The 23,569-nt window shown below is 40.1% G+C and overlaps 1 protein-coding gene across 4 annotated transcripts; it reads left to right on the forward strand.

Annotated features, from left to right (window-relative positions):
* The first annotated feature begins 2,292 nt into the window (after window positions 1-2,292).
* On the forward strand, window positions 2,293-23,281 carry SPTY2D1 (SPT2 chromatin protein domain containing 1). Of its 4 annotated transcripts, none has more exons than XM_073904877.1 (7): window positions 2,326-2,400; window positions 2,526-2,703; window positions 12,910-13,024; window positions 13,789-15,369; window positions 16,793-16,964; window positions 18,856-18,933; window positions 20,077-23,281. In XM_073904877.1, exons 4-7 carry the CDS (start codon window positions 13,866-13,868, stop codon window positions 20,168-20,170), a joined length of 1,848 nt encoding a protein of 615 aa, XP_073760978.1. In that variant the 5' UTR covers window positions 2,326-2,400; window positions 2,526-2,703; window positions 12,910-13,024; window positions 13,789-13,865; the 3' UTR covers window positions 20,171-23,281. The 4 variants fall into 4 exon arrangements, with proteins under 4 accessions (XP_073760979.1, XP_073760978.1, XP_073760976.1 ...); XM_073904876.1 differs by lacking the exons at window positions 2,326-2,400; window positions 2,526-2,703 and adding exons at window positions 2,725-2,911; window positions 4,452-4,493; XM_073904878.1 differs by lacking the exon at window positions 2,526-2,703 and having other exon boundaries at window positions 2,293-2,400.
* Window positions 23,282-23,569: the final 288 nt, after the last annotated feature.

Consider the following 23,569-nt stretch of genomic DNA (forward strand, 5'->3'; position numbering starts at 1 on the left):
TCACCATAGTTTCAAAATTTTTTTCTTGTGATGAGCTTTTAATATCTACTCTCTTAACAACTTTCAAATATGCATCATGTTTTATGTACATGAACAGGGAACTGTGCTGGTGATGAGAATAGTAATGAGTAATATAAGCGTGGTCCCTGTTCTCAAAGACCTTACAATCTAGCATGACATAACCAAGAGTTAGAAAGAAAAAAGCACAAACATGTAAATATAAACCATGAAAGATTCCATTAAGGAAAACACTGGGAGCTGTAAGAATTCACCAAAGGGGTCCTGAACTAGTTCAGAAAGTGCTTCCTTGAGAAATAATACCTGACATTTATTGAATACTCAGCATATGCCAGTGTACTCGATTGCTGGGGCTACTGTAACAAAGTACAACAGACCGAGTGGCTTAAACAACAGAAATCTCTTTTCTCACAATTTTGGAGGCTAGAGGTCTGAGATCAAGGTGTAAGCAGGGTTGGTTTCTTCTGAGGCCTTTCTCCTTGACTTATAGTCATCTTCTCCCTGTTCTTCACAAGGTCTTCCTCTGTACCTGTCTATGTCCATATTTCCTCTTCTTATAAGGACACCCATCATATTGGATTAGGGTCCACTCTAATGACCTCATTCTAACCTAGTTATCTTTTTTTTAAAGATTTTATTTATGTATTTGACAAAGTGAGACACAGAGAGAGAGGGAACACAAGCAAGGGGAGTGGGAGAGGGAGAAGCAGGCTTCCCACTAAGCAGGAAGCCCGACGTGATGTGGGGCTTGATCCCAGGACCCTGGGATCATGACTGGAGTCAAAGGCAGATGTTTAACGACTGAGCCACCCAGGCGCCCCTTAATTGTCTTTTTAAAGACCCTATCTCCGAATATGGTCACACTCTGAGGTCCTGGGGATTAGGACTTCATATGAATTTTGGGGGCACACAACTCAGCCCATAACAGCCAGGTACTATAGTGCTTACTTGAATTATTTTACAGCAATCCTATCGTTGTTATCTTAATTTTATAGATTAAACTGATGTACACAGAGGTCAAGCCCCGAATAAGGTGAAGCGATACCTAGGAATCAATAGAACTGGGGCTTAAACCCAGATAACCACTCACCAAAGGCTTATGGTGCTGAAGGATGAGTTAGAGCTGGCTCAGCAAATTTAGAGGGAATAGACCAGGCAGAGGGGAGAAAGGGGGAAAGGACTTGGAGTGGAAGAGAGCTTGGCACAAATAAGGGAATGAAAAAGTAGAGCTGATGAGGTTACAGAAGTGAGCCAGGGCAAATCATGGCAGTTCTTACAATCCTACAGTTAGGATTAACATTTTGGTCTTTATCCTAAGAACAATCAGAAAACATTCAAAGATGACTATACCTGCTGAATAGAGAGAATCACTTGAAGGAAATTCAAAAATCTTAGTTTTAATTTTTTTACAGTTGAGGCTCCTGAGATCTGCTAGCTTTTTCAGTACATTACACTCAAGCTTCTAAATCTATAATTATGATGGAGTTGGCCTCCTGCAAGTGAGAACCACTTCAAGTAGGTGGGCATGTATTTGAAAGGAATGTATAGCTTAGGTGAGCTGTATGCTATGCTGGGCTCCTCAGAGAGAATAGGAAGGTTGAGAATTCCAGGTCTGCCATCAGACTAAGACTTCATCTGGGTCTGTTGTTTGGGCAGTCTTAAATGGAGAAATGCAGTCAGGGCCACAGCTCAGCATTAAAACTTCAGTTGTAAAGAGTACGACCAAGCAGCTTTGCTTAATACTTTTAAACAACTTTAGATTTAATTCACATGCTGTAAAATTCACCTTTTCTAAGTGTACAGTGACTTTTAATAAATGTACAGCACAATCATCACCATGATCCAATTTGGGAACATTTCCATCACACCGAAAAGATCCGTCCAATTACTTAGCAGCCAGTCGTGGCTTATTCCCACCCCAGGTCTAGTGTGTTTTAATGAACGAGATGACTTTACAGGGCCCAGATACTCTTAAAAGGAACCCAAAACTGGACTCCCAGTTAATATGAATATGGGGCATATATGTATGTTTCATCAGTGCGCCAAATATGTCCAGACTGGGTCTGTATGTAAGAATTCCTTCATTCATCCACTACGTGGAGCTTATTATCTAGATGAAGCAAAAGCACTAAGCCTGCGCCTCTATACATGACATGCATGCATCTGTGGAGGTAAGCACACACCATGTGCCAGGACGTGATGAGTAATGTGTATCCAAGACTAAGGACCAGTCGGTGCCATGTGCGCCTGCGCAACCTCACGAGCGCCTAGAAACCGATAACTGAAATCCCCCGCTCGGGACCTGTCGGTTCAGCTATTGGGGCCCCGCCGTTTCGGACCTGAGCGCCCACCCGTGACACCCAGCGAACCCAGGCCTGATAGGTAACCCCCCCACCCCCGCGCTGACCCTACTCAGAGCTTACAAGGAACACCGAGATTGTCGGGTCGCGCGCCCCGGCCTCCAGGGAAGCCTCTCTCTCCCTTAGCCACACCCCTCATTTTCCTAGGCCGCGTCTCCTTGGTCGGTGAAGGGCTTAGTCCCGCCCCTCCGAGCTAACGCCCGCCGCCACGTACCACGTTTCTACGTGTCTGGAGCCTGAAAGCGGAAGTTACGCCAGGGACTCGCGAGCGGAGCGCCGGACCTGAAAGGATATAGGCCGCAAGAGGAAAAGGGGCGGGCAGACGGTATTGGAAGGCGCCGGAAGTGGTCGTGCTGAGGAGGGGTGGGAGAGGGGTGGGCCAGGCAGTTCGCTTGGCTGTAGCTGGGTACCTCGGTAAGGCGTACTTTCACTTCTTTCCGAGAGCCTGGCCCAGTGTCTCTGCCTCAGACAACATGGATTTCAGGGAAATTCTCCTGATAGCTTCCAAAGGACAGGGTGTCAACAACGTGCCGGTAAGTACTAGCCGGGCGCTACTGTAGGAGACCCTAATCTTCAAGTTTGGAATTTGTGGCCCGTGGAACTTCCAGGCATCCGCCTGTCCTCTCCGGGAGAGGAAAGACCTGGACTCCTTATTTCCTTTTCTTGGGCATGCACTCCTGGGGACTCAGGGTGAAAAGGAGCTTGGGGTGCGAGGCGGAAGCCTTCTGGAGAGTGAGTTTCCCTGCCTTAGTCACCCCTGCAACATGGACTTTGCAGTTAGGGTGTTTTAGAGTTGCGTGAAAGCTGGTGAGTGAAACAGTGCTTGGTACATGGTGGAATCTAGCGCTAGTAGTTTCTGGCTTCGGCGTAAACTTCAGCCCAGAGATTGGGAAGGAGGCATGTATGTTGGGGAGTTTCAGGGGTTTTAGGGACTTGGCTTGATAGCTTTTTGGCTGATTTCCCGCCTAAGATGGGGTTAATATTGTGTGATTTCTCGAACAAGTTTTCTGACTTGTGGCCCCACCCACCCAGCCAACGAGATGATACATTTATAACCTCCCAAAGGGTTAATAATACCTTTTGTATTGGGAAGAGAAGTTGAGCGGATTCCACGAAGTCCTTAGCCAACAGAATGGGTGAGCTAGTTTCACCTTCCGTTTACTTGTGGCCTTCCAGATTTGTCTTTGTTTGAAATCTATGTTCCATTTGCTCGGTAATATTTGCCAATTCGCTAATATTCGCAGAGCGGTGTAAGACTTTTAAAATCTACATGAAGTCATGGAGAGTGCCTGGTTTGCGGGGTTGTAGCTGTTTTGCATAAACTAATCATTTCTGGATCCTCAGATGGTACCCACAGCACAGCTGTAAACCGACAAATTGCATTGTGATACCTGCGGTTTGAGCAGTGAGGTGTTCAGAGCTCAACCAGCTCTCTGTTAAAGTCAGTTCAACTGGAATTTATTGAGCTCTCACTATGCGTTCTGCATTTCTTAGATTTTTGTGTTTTTGCAATGGTTTGGTTTTCTGTTTTTCCCACTCCGCTTTTCTTCTGAGGCTGGCCCATTTTTTTTTTTTTTACCCTTTTGAAAATATTAATCTGAAGATAGTAAAATAACGTGAATAAAACTGATATCTGTCAGTTTAATATTTATTAAATTCCCCTATATTCATCTCCCACCCCAAGTACTCTGAATACTGTCATTCCCCTAAGCCATGAGTCATAAGATCTGCAGGTTGAAGTTATGGACTTAAACCTTTGAAGACTTGAACAACAGAATTCACTTTATGCAAGTACTGTAAATTTCCTAGACAAGTCAATATTGGAGCTGGTAACCATTCATCTTTGCATAATTAGGTCCATATTTTTATTCTAGATCTTCCTGTATTTCAATGGAGGTCAAAAAATGGGTAATGCTAGCTTTGATGTCCAGTTAGATTTTTTAGAAGAACGAGAATCAAGTTAATCATTTCTTATTCTAAAAACCAGTAGCTGCTGGGAGAAAAACAGATATTCCTAGAGCAGAAGATTTCAAAATCTGTATATTTCAGAATATCTTCATTATCTATCAACAGATCCATGATTGAAATAGCAAAGATTGGAAGCAAAAAAGACAGGTAAATTGGAGAGGTCATTTAAAATTTAATAGATGAATATAGGCATATATTTTATGAAAGCATGCTTTCCACTGCCCATCCCCACCCCCCACAAAAAGCTAATAAGCCTAGAAGTTTGATTTAGTTACCATTGTAATCCTTATCTTTTTACATCAGATGAAGTATATCACAAAAGAAAGTATTGAGGAACAGAGCAAGATAGTAGTTAAATTTAATCCATGATCTTGCTTTCACTTGGTTCATCTAATTATTCTAAGTTACTTTATCAGCTCAAAGTAAAGCCTCTGAAAGGACACCATCAATTGTGAAATATATATTGTACAGTATAATAGATTATTGCAAAGCAGGTATCCTTGTAAACCATCATCCAAGTCAAGAAACAACGTTTCAGGACGGACGGATGAACACACACTCACACACACACACACACACACACACACACACACACACACGTTTGCCACACACACGTTTGCCACAGCTTGATTGATTGATGGTCTGAGAACCACAGAGGCTTTGCAGTAATTGACAGGTGTAACTCCTTCCCTCTCTAGTGCTTGGTTCTTATTTCCCTTTTAGTCTTCTTCCCCAGCTTCCATTTGGATCTTATCAGAGCTGATATTCAGATTCCAGTCTTCAGAGTTCCTATGTCAGAACTTTGCTACAGAAAGGACATATGGTGACTAGCACTGATTAGCTCCAAGGGAGGCTAACAGATAAAACACCTGGACTGCCACTTTGAACTCTTTCCAGAGCATCATTTTTAAGAGGTATCTATTGTATCTGGTTTGAGAAACAATGAACATTTCTGTAATGCAACCTCTTTCTTTCCTGTTGTTTCTTTTTAGGAAAAGTAGTTATCTTTATAATGTTTTAGTTAAAACAAAGGAAGTATTGCATCATGCCTAGCAATATTAGGCATGCTATCATTTCCCAATGGAAAACTGAATTTAAAAAACAGCTAATCAGGGTGATGTGACCAGTTATTGTCTCAAGCTCTGTTTAAATTTAAAGGAGAAAAGATATTTTTGGTAACCATGACTTAAATTTTTTCTCCCTGGTTCCTCTAGCAAAAACAAAGTTTCTTGTTTTGACAGAATGGTAGAGCTTGGAATATGGATACTTGTAGGTTGCAAGTACCTATAATTGATGGCTTGTAGTGCATGAGACAAGTTATGTGGTCTTTCTCTCAGCCATACTCTGAAAATCATCCCAGACAAGATACTGTAGTTCTGGTGTGACCCTCAAACCAAAAAGTAAAGAAGAAGCCTTCGTGTGGTACTAGACATAAGAATTTGGGGGTGATAGGCCCTTGAGGATAAGAATGTAGGTACTGAGGGGCACCTGGGTGGCTCGGTTGATTAGGAGTCTGACTCTTGATTTCAGCTCAAGTCATGATATCAGGGTCCGGACTGAGCCCCGCATCAGGCTTTGTGCTGGGCATGGAGCCTACTTAAGATTCTCTATCCCTCTGTCCCTCCCCGCCCCCCGTGTCTCCTCCCTCTCTCTCTTTCTCTCTTCCTCTCTCCCTCTCCCTTCCCCTCCCCGCCAAAAAATATCGGTACTGAAAAAGGAGCTTAGGGACTCTTAACTGGGATGGCAAATTCAGATGTCTTCAGGGCCAGGTAGGTAATGTAAGTTCTTGAAGTAGTCTGGATATAAAATGATATGGGCCAAGCTCTGTGTATCCAAAAGAAGCCTACCATGTGTTATAGTAGTTATATTTGCTTTTTTTTTTTTTTTTAAGATTTTATTTATTTGAGAGAGAGAGCACGAGCAGGAGGAGGGGCAGAGGGAGAAGCAGGCTCTCAGCTGAACAGGGAGCCTAATGCAGGGCTCTGGGATCATGACCTGAGCCAAAGGCAGATGCTTAACCAACTGAGCCACCCAGGCGCCCCTATTTCCTTTTAAAGAACAGTAGGAGCCAACAAAATAGTTTCTGCAGGCAGTCACTTTGTAACTTTTTGTCTATAATCAATTATAATGGGATTGCTCCCCATGCTTGCATCTGAAGATGACTTTGCCAGTGCCTGAAGTAGCTTTGGATTGCTAGCCTAGAGCAGTACTTTTTTTTTCTTAAGATTTTATTTATTTATTTGTTAACCAGTGTTTTAGGGAGAAGGTCTTAGAAAAGCTACCCCCGCAGAGATTCTGTTATTTCTCTCCCCATCACTACCTAAGAGAATCTCTTTCTGAATAATAATGATAACAAAAACAATTATTTATAATGCTTACTTGGTGCCATGCACTATTCTAAGCACTTTGTGTATATTAATTAATTTAATCACTGTAATGACCAAATAAGGAAGGTTGTTTTACGGATGTGGAAACTGAGGCCCAGAGAGATGAAGAAACTTGCCTAAAGTCACACAGCTAATACCTGACAAGGCTTCTGATGGCAGAGCAGAGAATTTGCCGACTGGCTCCAGAGTTCTTACTCTTAATCATGATCCTGTGTTAAATGAGGAGTATATTGGATGTGAGGATGGTTGTCATCTATAAAGCCTTAACCCAACCAGCTTCCTACCCTCACCTCCAGCCTAATTACAGCTTTAGACAATAACTCTTGGGTTTTTATGGCATTTCTCCTCAAGTCTGATGGGAGAGAAATTTAAAGGGCAAACCAACAGAATTTGGAAACTGGTGGGTAGAGAGATTTACAGCCTGTTTGGGAGAGTGCCAGCATGGTTAACAGAAATAGTCTGAGGGTGAAGGAAGATAGAAAATTAAGTGGTGGACCTGTTTGAGGTCTTGGCACTGTCTAAGAGGCAGATGGAAATTAGGGAAGGGCATTTAAGATTGTGGTTAGAGCTGGATGAAAGTGTTGGGATTAAGTTAGAAGTGAGACATGTAGTGGGAATACTTTTGGACCTGAAACAGGAGACCTAGATTCTAATTCACACTCTGTTACAAACTGTGAGTGACAACCAGTAAATACACAATTGTGCTTTGGGGGCCACTTCTAACATAGAAGAGGCTCTGAGGTACCTATCTGATACTATGTTTTATAATCAGGTATATTTTTATAGACACAGTAATAGTAAATTTTACTGTTTGATCCTATAGCATCCTGAATAACATGCTTGATTGTTTTATTTTTACCCTCTTAGCCACCCAGCTAAGCAAACCTAATGCAAACCATTCGTTTTCCAGGCCTGTATTTATTCCCTGACTATGCTGTTTTGAGAACATTTTAGAAATTGTGTAGTGATTATTAAACTCAAGGATGTATTCTTTGAATATTCCTAACTCCTAATTCTAACCAATAATAAATCTCTAATATATATAAAGCCATCAGGAAATTTGTTTTCTACTATTACAACATTTTATCTCCTAAGTAAAGAACAACTTTTCAAGAAGGGATTGACCATTGATTCCAACATAATGTATTTGGTTAACACATGTTTCCAGACAGAAAACTCCTTATTTTCATAATCTGACCATGGCAGTATAATTTCATTGCAAGGAACACATATGTCTTAAAGTGAGTTAATGTTTTTTAGGTCTTCCCCATCACTACCTAAGAGAATCTCTTTCTGAATAATAATGAGGAGGCTTCAAGATTGCAAATCTTGGCAAAATCTCTGATATTGTATTTAAATGGCATAAGCTTCACTACTGTGGATCATTCATTGGGGTCCAGCAGAATGACTGAGTTGGCTTGCAGTATAATAAAATGGATACACTTAGGATAAAAGAAACTCTTGTCCAGCTGCTTTTCATGAAGCTCAAACAATGAAGCAGCCTGGTGCCTTGAATCCGATTCAGAATTGGTGGGTGCATCTTGATGTGCTGCTGCTAGAGCTAAATGTGACCATCTGATACAGGAGAAAGTGCCAAATAGTTCTGCTTTATTAAATAGTCTATAATGTAATCCCAGCCTGAGGCTTTTTTTAAAATATGGTTCTCTACTGGGCTACCCCTGTAGGTCCAGGGGATTATCTAATATATTCTGTTACAACAAGTCTTAAATCTTTTGATACCAGGGTCTCCCTTTTTGAAAGCTAGCTCAGTGTTAGGACGATCTATAGTGATATGCCCAAGAGAAAAGATGCTCACACAAAAAACCTGTACATACATGTTCACGGCAGCATTGTTCATAATAGCCAAAAAGTAAAAACAAATACCCATCAACTTATGAATGGATAAAATGTGGTACATCAGCATAGTGTCAAATATTCAGCCATAAAAAAAAAAAAATGAAGTACTGATACATGTTACAACATGAACCTTGAGAACATAAGTGAAAGTACCAAGATACAGAGGCCACTGTATCAGTCAGGGCACTCCAGAGAAACAGAACCAATAGGATTTATTTTAGGAAATTGGTGCATGTAGTTGTGGGGGCTGGCAAGTCTGAAATTTGTAGAGCAGATACCTTCTCTGAGAGACATCAGTTTTTGCTCTTAAGGCCTTCAACTGATTAGATGAGTACCGCCTACATTATGGAGGGTAAACTGCTTAACCTAAAGTTACCTGATTGTAGATGTTAACCATCCCTGCAAAATACCTTCATAGTAATACCTAGATTAGTGTTGGACTAAATAACGGGGCACTATAGCCTAGCCAAGTTGACACATAAAATTGACCATGAAAACCATATATTGTATGATTTCATTTTTTTCTTTCAGTTTTTATTTGAGAAAAAAAATATTAGAGAAGTCAACACTGACAACAGAGTAAAATTACATTATCACCATTTAAATTTACTTAGGTATTACATAATTGTCATTTTAAGTTCTAGGTATAAAATAAAAATAAAAGTTCTAGATATATTCTGTTTTTACTTCAAAAGAATTAAAATGATACCCTTGCTGAAACATTTAATGGTCATAGAAACTAATCATTTCTTAATTTTAGTTAAGCCAGATAAATAATTATAATTACTTAGTTCAAGGATGTTAGGAACCAACTTACAGAGCATTCTCCCGAAGATATTTTCTTGGCCTTGGAAGACATCTATTTTCAAACTTAATAGTAGAGTCAAGTGAAACTTAACAGTAAGGGTTTTCCAAATTGAAAATTCTTACATATGTTGTATAAGCACTCATATATAACCATTTGTCTGTGGTCTGTAAATTTTACCTTATATTGTGATACCTAACACTATATAATGGTGCACTGGGTACATGATATCATTTATATGAAATGTCCAGAATTGGCAAATCTGCAGAAACAGAAAGTAGGTTAATGGTTGCCAGGGGCAGAGGGGCAAGAGGAAGTGGGGAATGACTGCTAAAAGTAAGAGATTTCTCTTTTGGGATAATGTAAATGTTCTGGAATCCAATAGTGGTGATGGTTGTACAACTCTCTGAACATACTAAAAACCAGTGAAGTGTACACATTAAGTGGGTAGATTTTATGGTATGTGAATTATATCTCAGTACAACTGTTAAGAAAATCATCTGTCAAGACCCAGCCCCCCTTTTTTTAACCCCAGATTTCTAGGTTTTGACCTAAACTTTGCCTAAGAGAATATTTTAAAGAGAATATTTCAATATTTTCCTGGTATCTGCTTTTGAGTGCATCAAGCTACAAAGGATATAAGAAACTATTAATTATGACTCAGCTCATGTCACTGACTAAGATTAAACCTCATCAAGTTAGGACCTTGCCCTTGTTTCCTAGCAGACCCATGAAATAAGACTTTTTATAGATTTATTGAATCCCTTCTACATCATAGGACAGGACAAAAAGTACTGCAATGTTATTGGGTTAAATGTAAAGCCAGCTTAATAAGTACCCTTGAGGATTAAGGGTATTAGAACAAAAAAGCTGAATTTAAAATTGGCAGTGTGAATGGATGGAAATAGGTGGATACTTTGAAAAAAGCTAAAGGTAATCTTTGAAATTCTTTGATGAGTGAATCTGAGATCCTGAACACCCCCCTCCTTTGCTGCTGCTTTGTGTTCTGCCTTTCCTGTATTTTTATGTTTCTTTTTGGTGTTTCCCAGAGTGCAGTGCATATAGCTCTGGCTGTACTGTGATTTTAGGTGATACATAAATACTTCTGGTTCTCACAGGTATATATGTGTTGGTCAACTGTTGTTTTCCCTCTGGGTGCCTGTATTTAGTCGTTGAGTAGCTTTTCAGCTAGTCCTATCCCATTACCTATCTCTTGAAGTCCCAGATTAGGAAGAAAGATATCTATCCTGAAATCAACTTAGGAAGTGCTTATTGTTGTAATATCAAGATAATGAACCAGTGCTGTTTAAGGTAATACCAACATGTATATTGGTATTTTGTGGGGGGAAACCTTGTGTAAGCTTTGATTTGGCAGGTGAATCTAGGGACTAGGTAGTTGCAGACACAGGAAAATCTTAAGTCGTGGCCATAAAAATCCATCTTTCCTCTTACAAATCTCCCTAATGGGATAGGGTAAAATGAGTGTATGTGTCTCCTTATGAGTCTATATATGTCTTATGTAGACTTGAATCATATTCTTGGTGGCTCTTCCATTAAGAAAAGGTGAACTTCTTGTAGATAAGGCCTATGTTTGAGGTTCTTGTACACCAGGACAATTTTATGTAGCTAGTTAGGTAAAGCAGTATTCTCTTTCTCTAAGTGTTCCTTTCCCTCTCCATTTCTTCTTTAAATATGGGGCCCCAGTCCACAATGGAAAAGGCACAAAGATAGGGACTTATTACTGGATTTTTTGTGACTCAACCAAAGTGACTGAGAAAGGAATCTGGATGCTCTCTTGGGATTTCGGTCAGGGGTGTGTCAGGTCGTCCCATCGCTATCATGCAGGATTTTCAGGTTGGATTAGGGCCTGCTTCCATGGCCAGCTACTTCACTGGTGAATAACGTAGCTGGAACTTCCAGCCTGTTTCAGGATGCCTTGTATTTGCCAGCCACATAGTAAGCATGGATCCTTTGGCTTTCCTCTAGGAATTTCATGCACATTTTGGGAATCAGTTTTTTGGTTCTTAAGTAGCTCAGTTTGTGTTCAGAGATTAGTGTTTCCTTTTTAACTAGCACAACAGATTCAGTAGATAAGAATGTCATCTAACTAATAAGGGAGGGCATTTAAAAACTTACTTCCTACCCATATATTTAATGTGCAGTGGTCCTAGAGCTGAATCATCCCAATCTGAGTTATTCTGTTTATCGTACTTCTCTAATGATAGATACTTACAAAATGGAAATATTTTTCCTGTCATAGTTCACATTAACATTCCTAAAGTTGTGGTCATTTCCCATTGTCGTTACATAAAAATCAAAGCCCAGAAAAATACCATTTGTGCCAGGAAAATGTTAGTACTTTTTGGGTGATATGGAAACCTGTCTGAATGGTTTGTGTAGCACATTAATATTTAATGAACATAAGAGCTACGGTTAAATGTTATAGAGATTTGGGCACTTCTTGCTGCTTAGATTTCTTTGAAATGCTTTTTAGCTGTGGTTTGCCACCAGTTTTGCCTAGGGTCAAAGTAAAATCTCAGTGTTTGATGTTGTGAGCAAAATAACCTATGTAGCTATGAGTCTCTACTAGAAAATAATCTGGAATGAGATATTCAGGAGAGAAAATATCTATGAGTAGTTTTTCTGTTTGAAAAGTTAGACTTTGAAATACTTAGTTCTAAAGAGGGTTGATTTTTTTTTTTTTAATCAGAATTTTAAAACAATCCAGGGGTGCCTGGGTGGCTCAGTCAGATCCTGGGATCGAGCCCCCACCGCCCCCCAGCCAGGAGTCCCCTTCTTCTTGCTTTTCTCTCTCCCTGTGCCCTTACCCCACTTGTGCTTGCTCGCTCTCTGTCTCTCAAAAAAAAAAAAATTTTTTTTAAAACAATCTGTTCTAAGTGGTGATTTCTTTTTAAAAGTTCCCCAGTCCAAGTACCTTTTTGGGAAAATAACCCGAAAATAGTATTTCTCTGAATTGTTCACTTATGCATTATTTAGGATGTTACAAAGAAATTCTGTACCTAAAAACAGTCATGCATAATCCTATTTAGACCAGAATTTTATAGCTAAGCTTTCATGTGGGTTATATGATCTCTTAATTATTCAGGATCAGTTTTTTAGTCAATATTTAAACCTCTCTGGGGCACTTGGGTGGCTCAGTCATTAAGCATCTGCCTTCGGCTCAGGTCATGATCCCAGGGTCCTGGGATTGAGCTCGCTTCGGGCTCTCTGCTCTGCGGGGAGCCTGCCTCTCCCTCAGCCTGATGCTCTGCCTGCTTGTGCTCTCTCTCTCTCTCTGTCAAATAAATAAATAAAATCTTAAAAAAAAAAAAAGATTCTTCCTCTGTCCCTCCCCCCAGCACGTGCTCGCTCGCTCGCTCTCGAATAAATAACTAAATCTTAAAAAAATAAAATAAAATAAACCTCTCGATTGCTTGGCACGGTGCCTCACATCTAGTAGCAAATACATTTTTAAAGTTGAATTGATTGTAACTTTACTCCTTTTTCTTTTTAGAAAAGGTATAGTTTGGCAGTGGGGCCTCCCAAAAAAGACCCAAAAGTTAAGGGTGTCCAATCTGCAGCCGTTCAGGCTTTTCTCAGAAGAAAAGAAGAGGAGCTCAGGCAAAAAGGTATGTATCTATAGCCTTATTCTCTATTTTAAAGTCTTCCACCTTCACAACTAGCTTGTACTTAACTAGTGGATGCTTGTAATAACATAATAGGCTGAGGGATTTGTGTATGTGTCTGAATCAACTGTGTTTAGAGGATTATATATGTTCTTATGCTGGTCATTTGAATGGACATTATCTTTTATTTCCTCTTAAGAGCTTTTGGGGATAGTGACCATATTTTCCACTTGGCCTCACTAGGTCCCAATAGGAACTCCATTATTTGACCTTCATTCTGAATCTGCTTCTACATATTTTGTTTTTTAATTTTTTTTTATTATTATCAAGAATGCTATCTTAAAGGTTAAAATAGGGACAGTTTTTGAAGACCAGTAAACTCAAGCAGTAGTTTTACCTCAGGCAAATGACAAGGAAACTGATTTAACACATGTAAGTATTCATTTATTCATAATTGATAATGATTGTGAAGTGGGTCCTACTGTTTCCTTAACCTGGTATATTTATTTGGTATGAATTTTCTATATTTAAAGCTAAAAGCCTAGTCTCTCACCTGCTTTGTCATATTGAAAGACCCATATGTGACCCACTCATTATGTAAAGATGACTCAACAGATACTTGTTCAAAGGACTTCCTCATTTCATTCCTAGATGTCTTCAAACTGTAACTTGAATGTTGCTTGTGTTTTGGCCACCTATTGATTTCAGATGAAATACCTGAGACCTCCATACCTTGAAATACTTTGTTCTTGTTTTGTCCCTTTTAGCTTTAGAGGAGAAAAGGAGAAAAGAGGAACTAGTGAAAAAGCGAATTGAGCTAAAACATGACAAGAAAGCAAGAGCTATGGCCAAAAGGACAAAGGATAATTTCCATGGTTACAACGGGATTCCCGTTGAGGAAAAGTCAAAGAAGAGGCAGGCAGTGGAAAGCCACATTAGCCAGGGAACAGAACAAGAGTATGAGATGGAAGAAGAAGATGAATTCTTAGAATACAATCAAGCAGAGTCAGAGCAGGAGTATGAGGAAGAGCAAGAACCTCCCAAAGTTGAAAGCAAACCAAAGGTCCCCCTTAGAAGTGCCCCACCACTCATGAACTTCACTGATCTACTCAGGCTGGCTGAGAAAAAGCAGTACGAACCAGTGGAGATCAAAGTAGTGAAGAAAACAGAAGAGCGGCCCATGACTGCAGAAGAACTTAGGGAGCGAGAATTCCTTGAACGAAAGCAGAGGAAAAAGAGACCTGAGACAGATGCAAGACTACCTCCAACCAAAAAGGCACCCTCTCAGAAAGAAAGTGTGGGCACAAAACTTAGCAAACATCCTTCCAGGGGTACTCCCCTTCCTCATGCTGAGAAGAAATCCAGACCCAGCACAGCCAATGAGAAACACTTAGGTGTGTCTTCATCCAAATCCATGCCAGGAGAGAGGACCAAAGCAGGATCTGTCAGTTGCTCTCAACCCTTACTTCGTGAGGGCCATGACAGACCTGTCTTCAATGGGGCTGGAAAGCCCCACTCCAGCACCTATTCACCAAGTGTCCCAAAGACTTCTGCTAAGGGGACTCAGAAATCTGCTACTGAGCACAAAGCCAAAAAATCTCCTCCCCATCCTAGCCATTCCAGGCCTGGGTCCCTGGTTACCCCACACAATAAAGCTAAGAGTCCAGGTGTCAGGCAGCTGGGCAACAGCAACAGCTCCAGCTCAGCTCCTGGACGGCCCGGCACAGGGACTGCTCGGCCTACAGTTAGTTCTGGCCCCGTGCCCAGGCGCCAGAACGGCAGCTCCAGCTTAGGACCTGAGCGATCGGTCAGTGGGACCAAGAAGCCAGCCAGTGACTTCAGTCTCTCCGGACGGACACTCAGTGGTACAGGTGGTCCCGGGCACCCTGCAAGCAGCTCAAGTGGCCCTGGGCGACCCACCAGTGGCTCAGGTGGTTCTGGGAGAGCTCTGGGCAGCTCTGGTGGCCCTGGGCGGCCTGTGAGCAGTCCACATGACCTTCGACGACAAGTGAGTGGCTCTGTCCCCTCTGGGCGGCCAGTCAATGGCCCTGGGCGGCCAGTCAGTGGCCCTGGGCGACCAGTCAGCGGTCCTGGGCGGCCAGCCAGTGGCCCTGGGCAATCAGTAAGTGGCTCAGTTCCAGCTGGACGGACTGTCAGTAGTTCAGGGCCCGGAAGACCGGTGAGCAGCTTGGGACCCGGGCGACCAGTCAGTAGCTCCAGTCTCCCCCTAAAGCCCAAGTGTACTGTTGTCTCAGAAACAATTTCTTCCAAGAATATAATTAGCCGATCCAGCAATGGACAGATGAATGGAATGAAGCCTTCCTTATCTGGCTACAGATCTGCCCAAGGTAAAATTGTCCCTTACCCTAAGAATATTTATTTGTTACTAGGAAATTGGAAAGATGACTTTGTTTTATATAACCAGAAGCCCTGTGAACCCTTCCGTGTACTTATATGTTGATAACATTCTGATGCTTTCTCATTGTGTCTGAGAGTCGCTTGAGTGATCATAACTTGGAAAAGGCTTTAGTAAGAGAGTTATCTAGGACCCTCTGTGTTCACCCCTGTAACATCTCCAAGTGCAATAAACTTGGCTCTGTAATTCATAAGACAGGGTGAATGTATATGCCTTATATGGTTCAATGAGTTAATTCATCTTTACCTTCTCATGAGAACTAGAGAGACCCGTCTTCAAAAGTTGGGAGTATATTTATACAGTTGAAGGCTTTTGGTGCATGATTTTGTCATTAGATACTTGTTAAGTGCCCACAATCTACCAGGAACTGTTTTTGATTGCCCTTGTATTTCTGCTTTTCTTCATGGTAATAAGCATTTATTAAAGTCCTTGTTGGGTGCCATGGAGAATATAAAAAGAAACAAAACATGAGATTCCATGCCTTAAACTTCCTAAATCACCTAGAACATTGGTTCTCAACCAAGGATGATTCTGATGCCTAGTGAACATCCGGCAGTGTCTGGAGACATTTTTGACTGACACAACTGGGGGTAGGGATGCTACTGGCATCTATTAGATAGAGGCCAGAAATGCTGCTGTTATCCTACAATGCATAGGACAGTCTGCTCACAACAAAAAACTATCTGGCCCAAAATGTCAACAGTGCAGAAGTTGAGAAAGAAACCCCACGCTAAGGAGACAAGCCATGCATGTTAACAATAACTTGAGAACAACAAAAGGAGGATCTCTAATCAAGGACTAGAAAGCAGTTGTTTCCAGATCTGGTCTATTGATCAGTGTCTTTTGCAAAGCTTTAATCAGTCTTTTAGCAAAATGACAAAATAAGGATAATGTAGTGAGTTTTTTTAAAGTTAGCCTTATTCATTTTGAACAATTTATCCATAATTCTGGGAATCTTTCATACTATGTTGGACTCCTAAAAAATGTACCTAAATTATGGTGATAATAGATGGTAGGTTGTTACCTTTGAGGTCTTTTCTTGGCAAAACCAAAAGTTAGTGATCCTGTAAGCCATTTGTAATTTTTTTTTTTTAATTTTACCAGTCTTTTAAATCCAGAAGGAAGGGAACCACTAGGCTAGAAAATGTAACAGATGCTTCTAGTAAACCACTTATAAACAACATGAAGCAACAGGGTTGATGTAATAATGACTGCATACTATGGGCCAGCATACTGGCTCTGGTGTTTGAGGATACTGTCTTAATGAGTTCTCAAAATCTCAGTTTATGTAGAACTTTGTTGGGACTATTTTCAGTTTTAATGCTTGGCGTAAATAATGGCTTTTCTATTCTTAGTTCCTCAAAGGCCTCCCTTCCCTAGTGGTTACAAAAGGCAGCGAGAATATGAAGAGGAGGAAGATGATGATGAATATGACTCTGAAATGGAAGATTTTATTGAAGATGAAGGAGAACCTCAGGAAGAAATATCCAAGCACATTCGAGAAATCTTTGGCTATGACCGAAAAAAGTAAGACTAAAGAAGATTTAGATAAATGATACTTATTTTGAATGACTTATGCTATGGGGGAAAAATAAACATTAATAGTAGAGGCATTGAATACAGTTCTTTATTAGGAACCACTGGATGATTGTTTATTCTTTTGGCACTTAATATTTAAGAATTAAGTCAAGAGTTTTTTGTGTAGTTGCATGCCAAAAAATAACCTTTTTAAGCTGTCTTTATAAGATGTATATTTAATGAGAGTGAAGCAGTTTAGTGTTGGAGAACTAGATAGGCTTTGAACTCAGCCATCCACAGAGCTATGTTGAAAGCTGGTCTGGTCTGACATCTGCTTTTCGTTGATGTAAAAAGCTTTGCTGCTCAAAAGTGTGGTCCCTGGACAGCGGTCAGTATGGGACCAACAGCGTTGACATCACTTGACAACAGCATTAGAAAAGCAGGCTCTCAGGCCCCACTTCAGAGCTACAAATCTATATCACCTTTATAAGGCTCCCAGGTGATTCATAGGCACATTAAAGTTTGAGAAGCCCTGGTATAGAGAGGAAAGATCAGGGTCTGAATGAAAGTTCTACCACTTACTAGCTGGGTAAACTTGAGTAAATTATTTTTAGAATGTCATCTGGAAGGGGGCACCTGCGTGGCAAAATCTGTTGAGCATCCAACTCTTGGTTTCGGCTAAGGTCATTGATCCCAAGGTCATGAGATCAAGCCCCACGTCAAGCTCTGTGCTCAGCCAAGCTCTGTGCTCCGCGTGGAGTCTGCTTGAGATGCTCTCTCTGCCCCTCCCTCTGCTCTCTCTCTCTCTCTCTCAAATAAATCTTTAGGGAAAAAATGACATCTAGAAGGATTAAGTGAGGTAGTATGTGTGTGAAACAGAAGGGACTTATCTCAGTGCCTATCAATTGACATTTGTCATCTCCTTTAAAGCCACCAATATGAGAAATTAGAAGGCAATCCTAAGAAAAGATTTTTTTATTATGTTAATCACCATACATTACATCATTAGTTTTTGATGTAGTGTTCCATGATTCATTGTTTGTGTGTAACACCCAGTGCTCCACGCAGAATGTGCCCTCTTTAATACCCATCACCAGGCTAACCCATCCCCCCACCCCCCTCCCCTCTAGAACCCTCAGTTTGTTTTTCAGAGTCCATCGTCTCTCATGGTTCATCTGAAAAGATGTTTTTTAAAAAAAGATATTTAGTAGTAAAAACTGGAATAAAAATGAGATTTAAATATCTAATATTCATAATGTCATTAGCTAGTTAACATGTTCTTGGTCAAGCCATTAATCTGCCTGCTTCAGTCTCTGTTTTTTGGGGTTTTTTTTAAGATTTTTATTTATTTGACAGAGCACAAGCAGGGGGAGCGGCAGGCAGAGGGAGAAGCAGGCTCCGCGCTGAGCAGGGAGCCCGATATGGGGCTGATCCCAGGACCCTGGGATCATGACCTGAGCCGAAGGCCGATGCTTAACTGATGGAGCCACCCAGGCGCCCCTTCAGTCTCTGTTCTAAAGTCCTTCCCTTTCTCAAGAGGCTCAAATGAGATTAATATGTACAAAATGATTTTCATATATATTGTACTTTCAGGATTTTAATATAAACTATCCTGTAACTAGAGGCGAAAGAGGTAAACATTGTTGGATCGTAATCTTCATCGACGTTAAATTCAGGAATAGTTGCCTTCAGGGAGTAATAAGGACTCATTTAATTTATTTCAGAAACTCACCTCTACCCATCCTCTGCCCCCCTCACTCCTTGCGAAGACAGAAAGAGTAATTCTAAGTGTGTTTTTGTTTTTGTTATAAAGATACTGATTTTTAAAACAGGAGAATGCAGTTCCTTTAAAAAACTGGGAATTTGGGCTTTTTTAACAACATTGATTTTCTCTTATCAGATACAAAGATGAAAGCGATTATGCCTTACGTTACATGGAGAGTAGTTGGAAAGAGCAGCAGAAGGAAGAAGCAAAGAGGTAAGCACAAAACGTAACACATTTGTGCAGAAATGTCCTGAACATTCCTGTTTCCTGCTTCAGTTGCATGCACCATTGGGAGCAGGGGCTTTGGGCCACACAGTTCTGAGTTCCAATCCTGCTTACTTACCATGGGGCTTTAGCAAATTCTTTAGCCTTTCTAAATCTGTCTTCTTGTTTGTAAAATGAGAATTTACTGTTTTTACTTATTAAGGTACTGTATTAAAATAATGTGTACAAGCTGCCTAGTGCAGTGCCTCACCCTTCTGGGCGCACAGTAAGTGCTAGAAGCTGCCTCTGACCCTATTGCAATGTGTTCTTGTTTGTGTTTGTTTTTTTTTTTTAAGATTTATTTATTTGAGAGAGAGAGCAAGAGAGAGCAGGAGCAGAGGCAGAGGGGGAAACAGACTCCCCACTGAGCAGGAGCCTGATGCCAGGCTCAATCCCAGGACCCCAGGATCATGACCTGCCCTGAAGGCAGACGCTTAACGACTGAGCCACCCAGGCGCCCCTCTTTCCCCATCTTTAATTCCCTTTCTATTATCGGACACATCTCAGTCTTGCTAACCTATACCACTACCGACCTTAGGGACCTGAGGAGGGATGGGAATTCTGTCTTATTCCTGTTTGAATACCTAATAACAAACTAATGATAATTTCTTGGTTTGGAGTAACAAGTGATTACTTTGTTTATAGTGTTAACTTGGTAAAATAATACAATTCAGTCTCGACCCAGAATATTAAGCCTTTCTCCCTCTTGCCTTCCCCTCTTGTAACTACATAAAATATCGAAGTGGTGGGAAGGGATAAAAATAGAATGTTATTTTATTTATTGAATAAACTTTCTTATGATTTTTAAAAGCTGTTAGGATAAGCAGTTTGTATTTTACTACTTTACTGGGAACATTAAGGTATTTGGTGTTGAGGTTTTATGTGAGGTCTTTTTTCTACTGTGAGTCGAGTCAGTAGCAGAGGCTCCTAGTAAAAAGTATACTTGCTAGTTCTCAGTGGTAAAGCCTTGAGGCATTTTTAATGCATCAGCACATTCCATATGAGCTCCCAGTTTAAATTTCACTTTTAATTTTTAAAGAGAGTGGTAATTTCATGTATGTTGATAAATGCTTTTTCTGTTGTTGTTGACAGTTTGAGACTAGGTATGCAGGAGGACTTAGAGGAAATGAGACGTGAAGAAGAAGAAATGAAGCGTCGAAAGGCCAAGAAGCTGAAGAAGCATTAGCTGCTGCTTTTATTTATTTTTGTGAAATTCTGGAGACACTCTGCTGCAAGGAGGTCCTGCCTTCAGAATGAAGAAGCCCCTTTATGATTTTAGATTTATACTTGGGTACTCAAGAAGGGGGAATGCATACTATCATTTGCAGGCTGTCATTGGAGCATAAAGCGTTTTCAGATACTTTCCAGGGTTAAATCTGTAATGCAGATGATAGAATGCCCAGTTGAGTGCTCTTAGGAAGTTAACTGTTCACAGGTGCCAGCCTTGATCCTGATGAGCTATGCACTCTGTTGTGGGGCCGCTCGCCAGTCAGCCAATCTTACATTGTTCCTTTGCTACTTTGAAAAAGAAAAAAAAGGATTGCCTCGTGACTTCATAATACTGCTGTTGTGTGAGTAGGGCACTGCCCGGCTCCCAATCAAATTTACTTTGTCTTTTAATGAGGAACCTGGCCCTTCCATGAATGTTGCCAGCAATAAAGTGACCTGTCCTAATCTATATGTTTGGATTGAGAACTTGAAAATGTAGAGTAGGCTTTATAATTATCGTATGGATGTCATCTCTGTGACTTTGAAGTAAAAGTAGAATAAATTATATTGTATTCTGCATTATTCGTGGATTGGATGCTAAGCATTCTTATTCACTAATTTAGGTGATAAGGCAATTAACAAAAAATTTTTTTCAAGTTAAAATACAAGTTATGCCATTTAGTTTAAAAATATGTTTCCAAGTTTTCCTTTCAGATTTCCTGTTACGTTGGCTTTAGTATAAAATAGACAAGGTCACTGTGCTGATTGATTTTTATCTAAAAAATTCATTTTTATATTGAAGAAAAATGCTTATTTTATTCAAACATTAGATTTGGAAGAGTAATAGTTTAAAAACTGAGGAAGTGACATGTGAGGCTCCCCTCTTCCCTCATTATAAAAATATTTTGGAAAAAGGTGCCCCTGTACCTCTTGATATTAATGACCATGTTTTATCTTAAGTTCTTTAGCAATTAATGGCAAAAACCAAAAACTAAATTCATGTGTATCAAGAGCACCACCTTCTCTTTTTGCCCATATTGCACTTTTATTTCAAACTATGCACTGTGAAGAGATTTTTTTCCCCAGGTAGAAAAGGATGTTCCCTGTTACTAGTGTTTTACTGGGCTGTGGAACTTTCTTCATTCTCACTTGTTTTCAAGTCATATTTGTAGACTTGATATCTCTTAAGCCTCAAATCCAGGCAATTCCAATCAGGCTGACATAGATTCTGGCTGGAGAGAAGCCAAGTCTCAAAGTCAGCAATAGAAAATGAGATATGATGATGCTAGAGAACATTTGTCCTTCTTGATTCTAAATGTGGAGGGTTGGGGGCAGTGGGACATAAGCTTGTAAAACAGTTCCAAACATTGCTTTCATGTATTCCTTTTTATCCATAAAGCTTTCTTTATTCAAATTTGGTAGTATAGATTACTGTTAGCCTTCTTTAATGGGACAACCATGTGACCCAGGCCCTTAAGACTGACTCATTTTGAATTGAGTTTCAAATTTCAGAAGTGCAAGGATTTAACTTTGAAGGTGAATCCTATGAAAGAGGTCTTCATCACTAGGAATAACACCTTTTCTAATGATCCACATAGAACCGTTACACTAGCAGAAAATCCTATCAACTGCCTCTCACCCATCTCAAATACCTTCAGTGAAATTGGTTTAAGGGTAGTGTGATGTTCATGTAATTAAACAGGTTTGGAACATTATTTATTCTTTGCTGTCACTTTTGTGCCCCCCCCCCCCGCCAAAAAGGTTTTTTTCTTGGATATATTTTTTCAATATTCAGACTCTTTGAAAATCTATTACAATCAAGTGCTTATCATAGCCGAAAGATTTCTCGTGGCTTAAAAGTTTACTAGCACTTTACTCAGTGTGCAGTTATTTGTACATAAAGGCACCACTGTGCTAGGTAAAAGTTCCAGAACTTGGAAGAGTCAGGTTTTGTCCTTAGGCGTTATCACTTTTGAGTGCATTTCTCCTACAGATGTTATTATTCTTCAGCATCAACATTATAAAAGGGCACTTCTGTAGCTCAATTAAAAAGGAAGTCCTGAGAAAGTCTTTTAAATTAGTCTTGGCCTTGTTTCCAAATCCTGTCTTCCATTTTGTTCTGCAGTTCCTAACCACTCTTACAAAAAGCCCACAAATCTTTGAAGAAACTGGAATAAGCTATTATTTTATTAAGGTTTACAAATTAAGTGCTTGGTTTTTAATGTATCCTCTACCACTTTGGTTTTCAGATTTTATTAATTCAATATCTGAAGATGTGCCTTTTATTGGGTAATGTTAATTCACGAATGTAGTAATGTTATTTCACGACTGTAATGTTACATGATCATGGGTGTGGCATTCTCTAACAGATGATGTGAAAGGAAAGTAGTTTTCATAAAACTCATTATGGCTCTGATTGCACAGTCCCACTTGCTTTTGATACTGCTATATCAAAGCAAGGGGCACTTTCTTTTAAGGCTACTTTCAGAACTTGTCTTTGTATTTTCTCTAAACTATAAATGCAGTTATGTCCATTTGGAGGCCAGGGTACCACATGTCACAGACAGCCTTACATGTGTGCCATGAGAGGCTTCAAAGACTGTTAACAAAAAAGAAAGTCTATGGGAACTCGAAATTTCATTTTTTAAATGTTACCCCAAGATTTTCTCCAAGAAATTACTGTTTTGTATTTTGTAACTTAAAAGCAGCTATTAGTACATTTCTGAGATATAGCAGGAGACCAAAACATGTTTGGAAAGAGAATAAATATATGAAGAGAGACTGGTTGGTTTATTTTCAATGTGCTGAATATATTAGACTACTATTTATTTTGTGAGTGGATGTGATAAAATATTCAGGTGTTTAGTGTATGATTAAGAGTGATATATAGATTTCTTTGGAGTTATTAAATCCATCATGTCTTTTACATAATGGACAAATCAAGTTTTAAAAAAGAAAACATTTACATAGCTTAGCTTGTTTTCTGGTGCTGTTGACCTGCAAGAGAATCTACTTTTGCATATACAGGTGAAAGTTTTGCAATTTATGTATAAAAGAAATTGTAGGCATTAAAAATATTTTATTGATATTTTCACTGGTTTGCCTTTATTTACCCAAACTCAGATATTCCTTCTTTCATCGCCCTGAACATTTTCCCAGCTAGAACCTCCGGTAGACTCATCAGACTTGAGATGGGGTTTGCCTCCTTACACACACACACACCTCTGTTCATTCTCCCTGACACATTCATGTCTGCTCAGTCCCCACAACTGACACCTCTCCCCGCCCCCCACCAGCTTAAGAGAGCTGGTCTGCTACCAGACACCCAAGTTAGGAGAATTGTTTGGAGGTATATTCAGGAAACTGGAGGGAAGAA

Source organism: Callorhinus ursinus, unplaced genomic scaffold, assembly GCF_003265705.2.
Source record: "Callorhinus ursinus isolate GAN/ISIS: 27379988/994484 unplaced genomic scaffold, GSC_fseal_2.0 scaffold21, whole genome shotgun sequence".
Classification (NCBI taxonomy): domain Eukaryota; kingdom Metazoa; phylum Chordata; class Mammalia; order Carnivora; family Otariidae; genus Callorhinus; species Callorhinus ursinus.

Excerpts from the sequence above, each read along its gene's own strand:
- SPTY2D1 (XM_073904875.1), top strand. The coding sequence starts at position 2,852 with ATGGATTTCAGGGAAATTCTCCTGATAGCTTCCAAAGGACAGGGTGTC. Across the intron at positions 13,025-13,788 it reads AGAGGAGCTCAGGCAAAAAG|CTTTAGAGGAGAAAAGGAGA; the intron begins GTATGTATCTAT and ends TGTCCCTTTTAG. Across the intron at positions 15,370-16,792 it reads TGGCTACAGATCTGCCCAAG|TTCCTCAAAGGCCTCCCTTC; the intron begins GTAAAATTGTCC and ends TTCTATTCTTAG.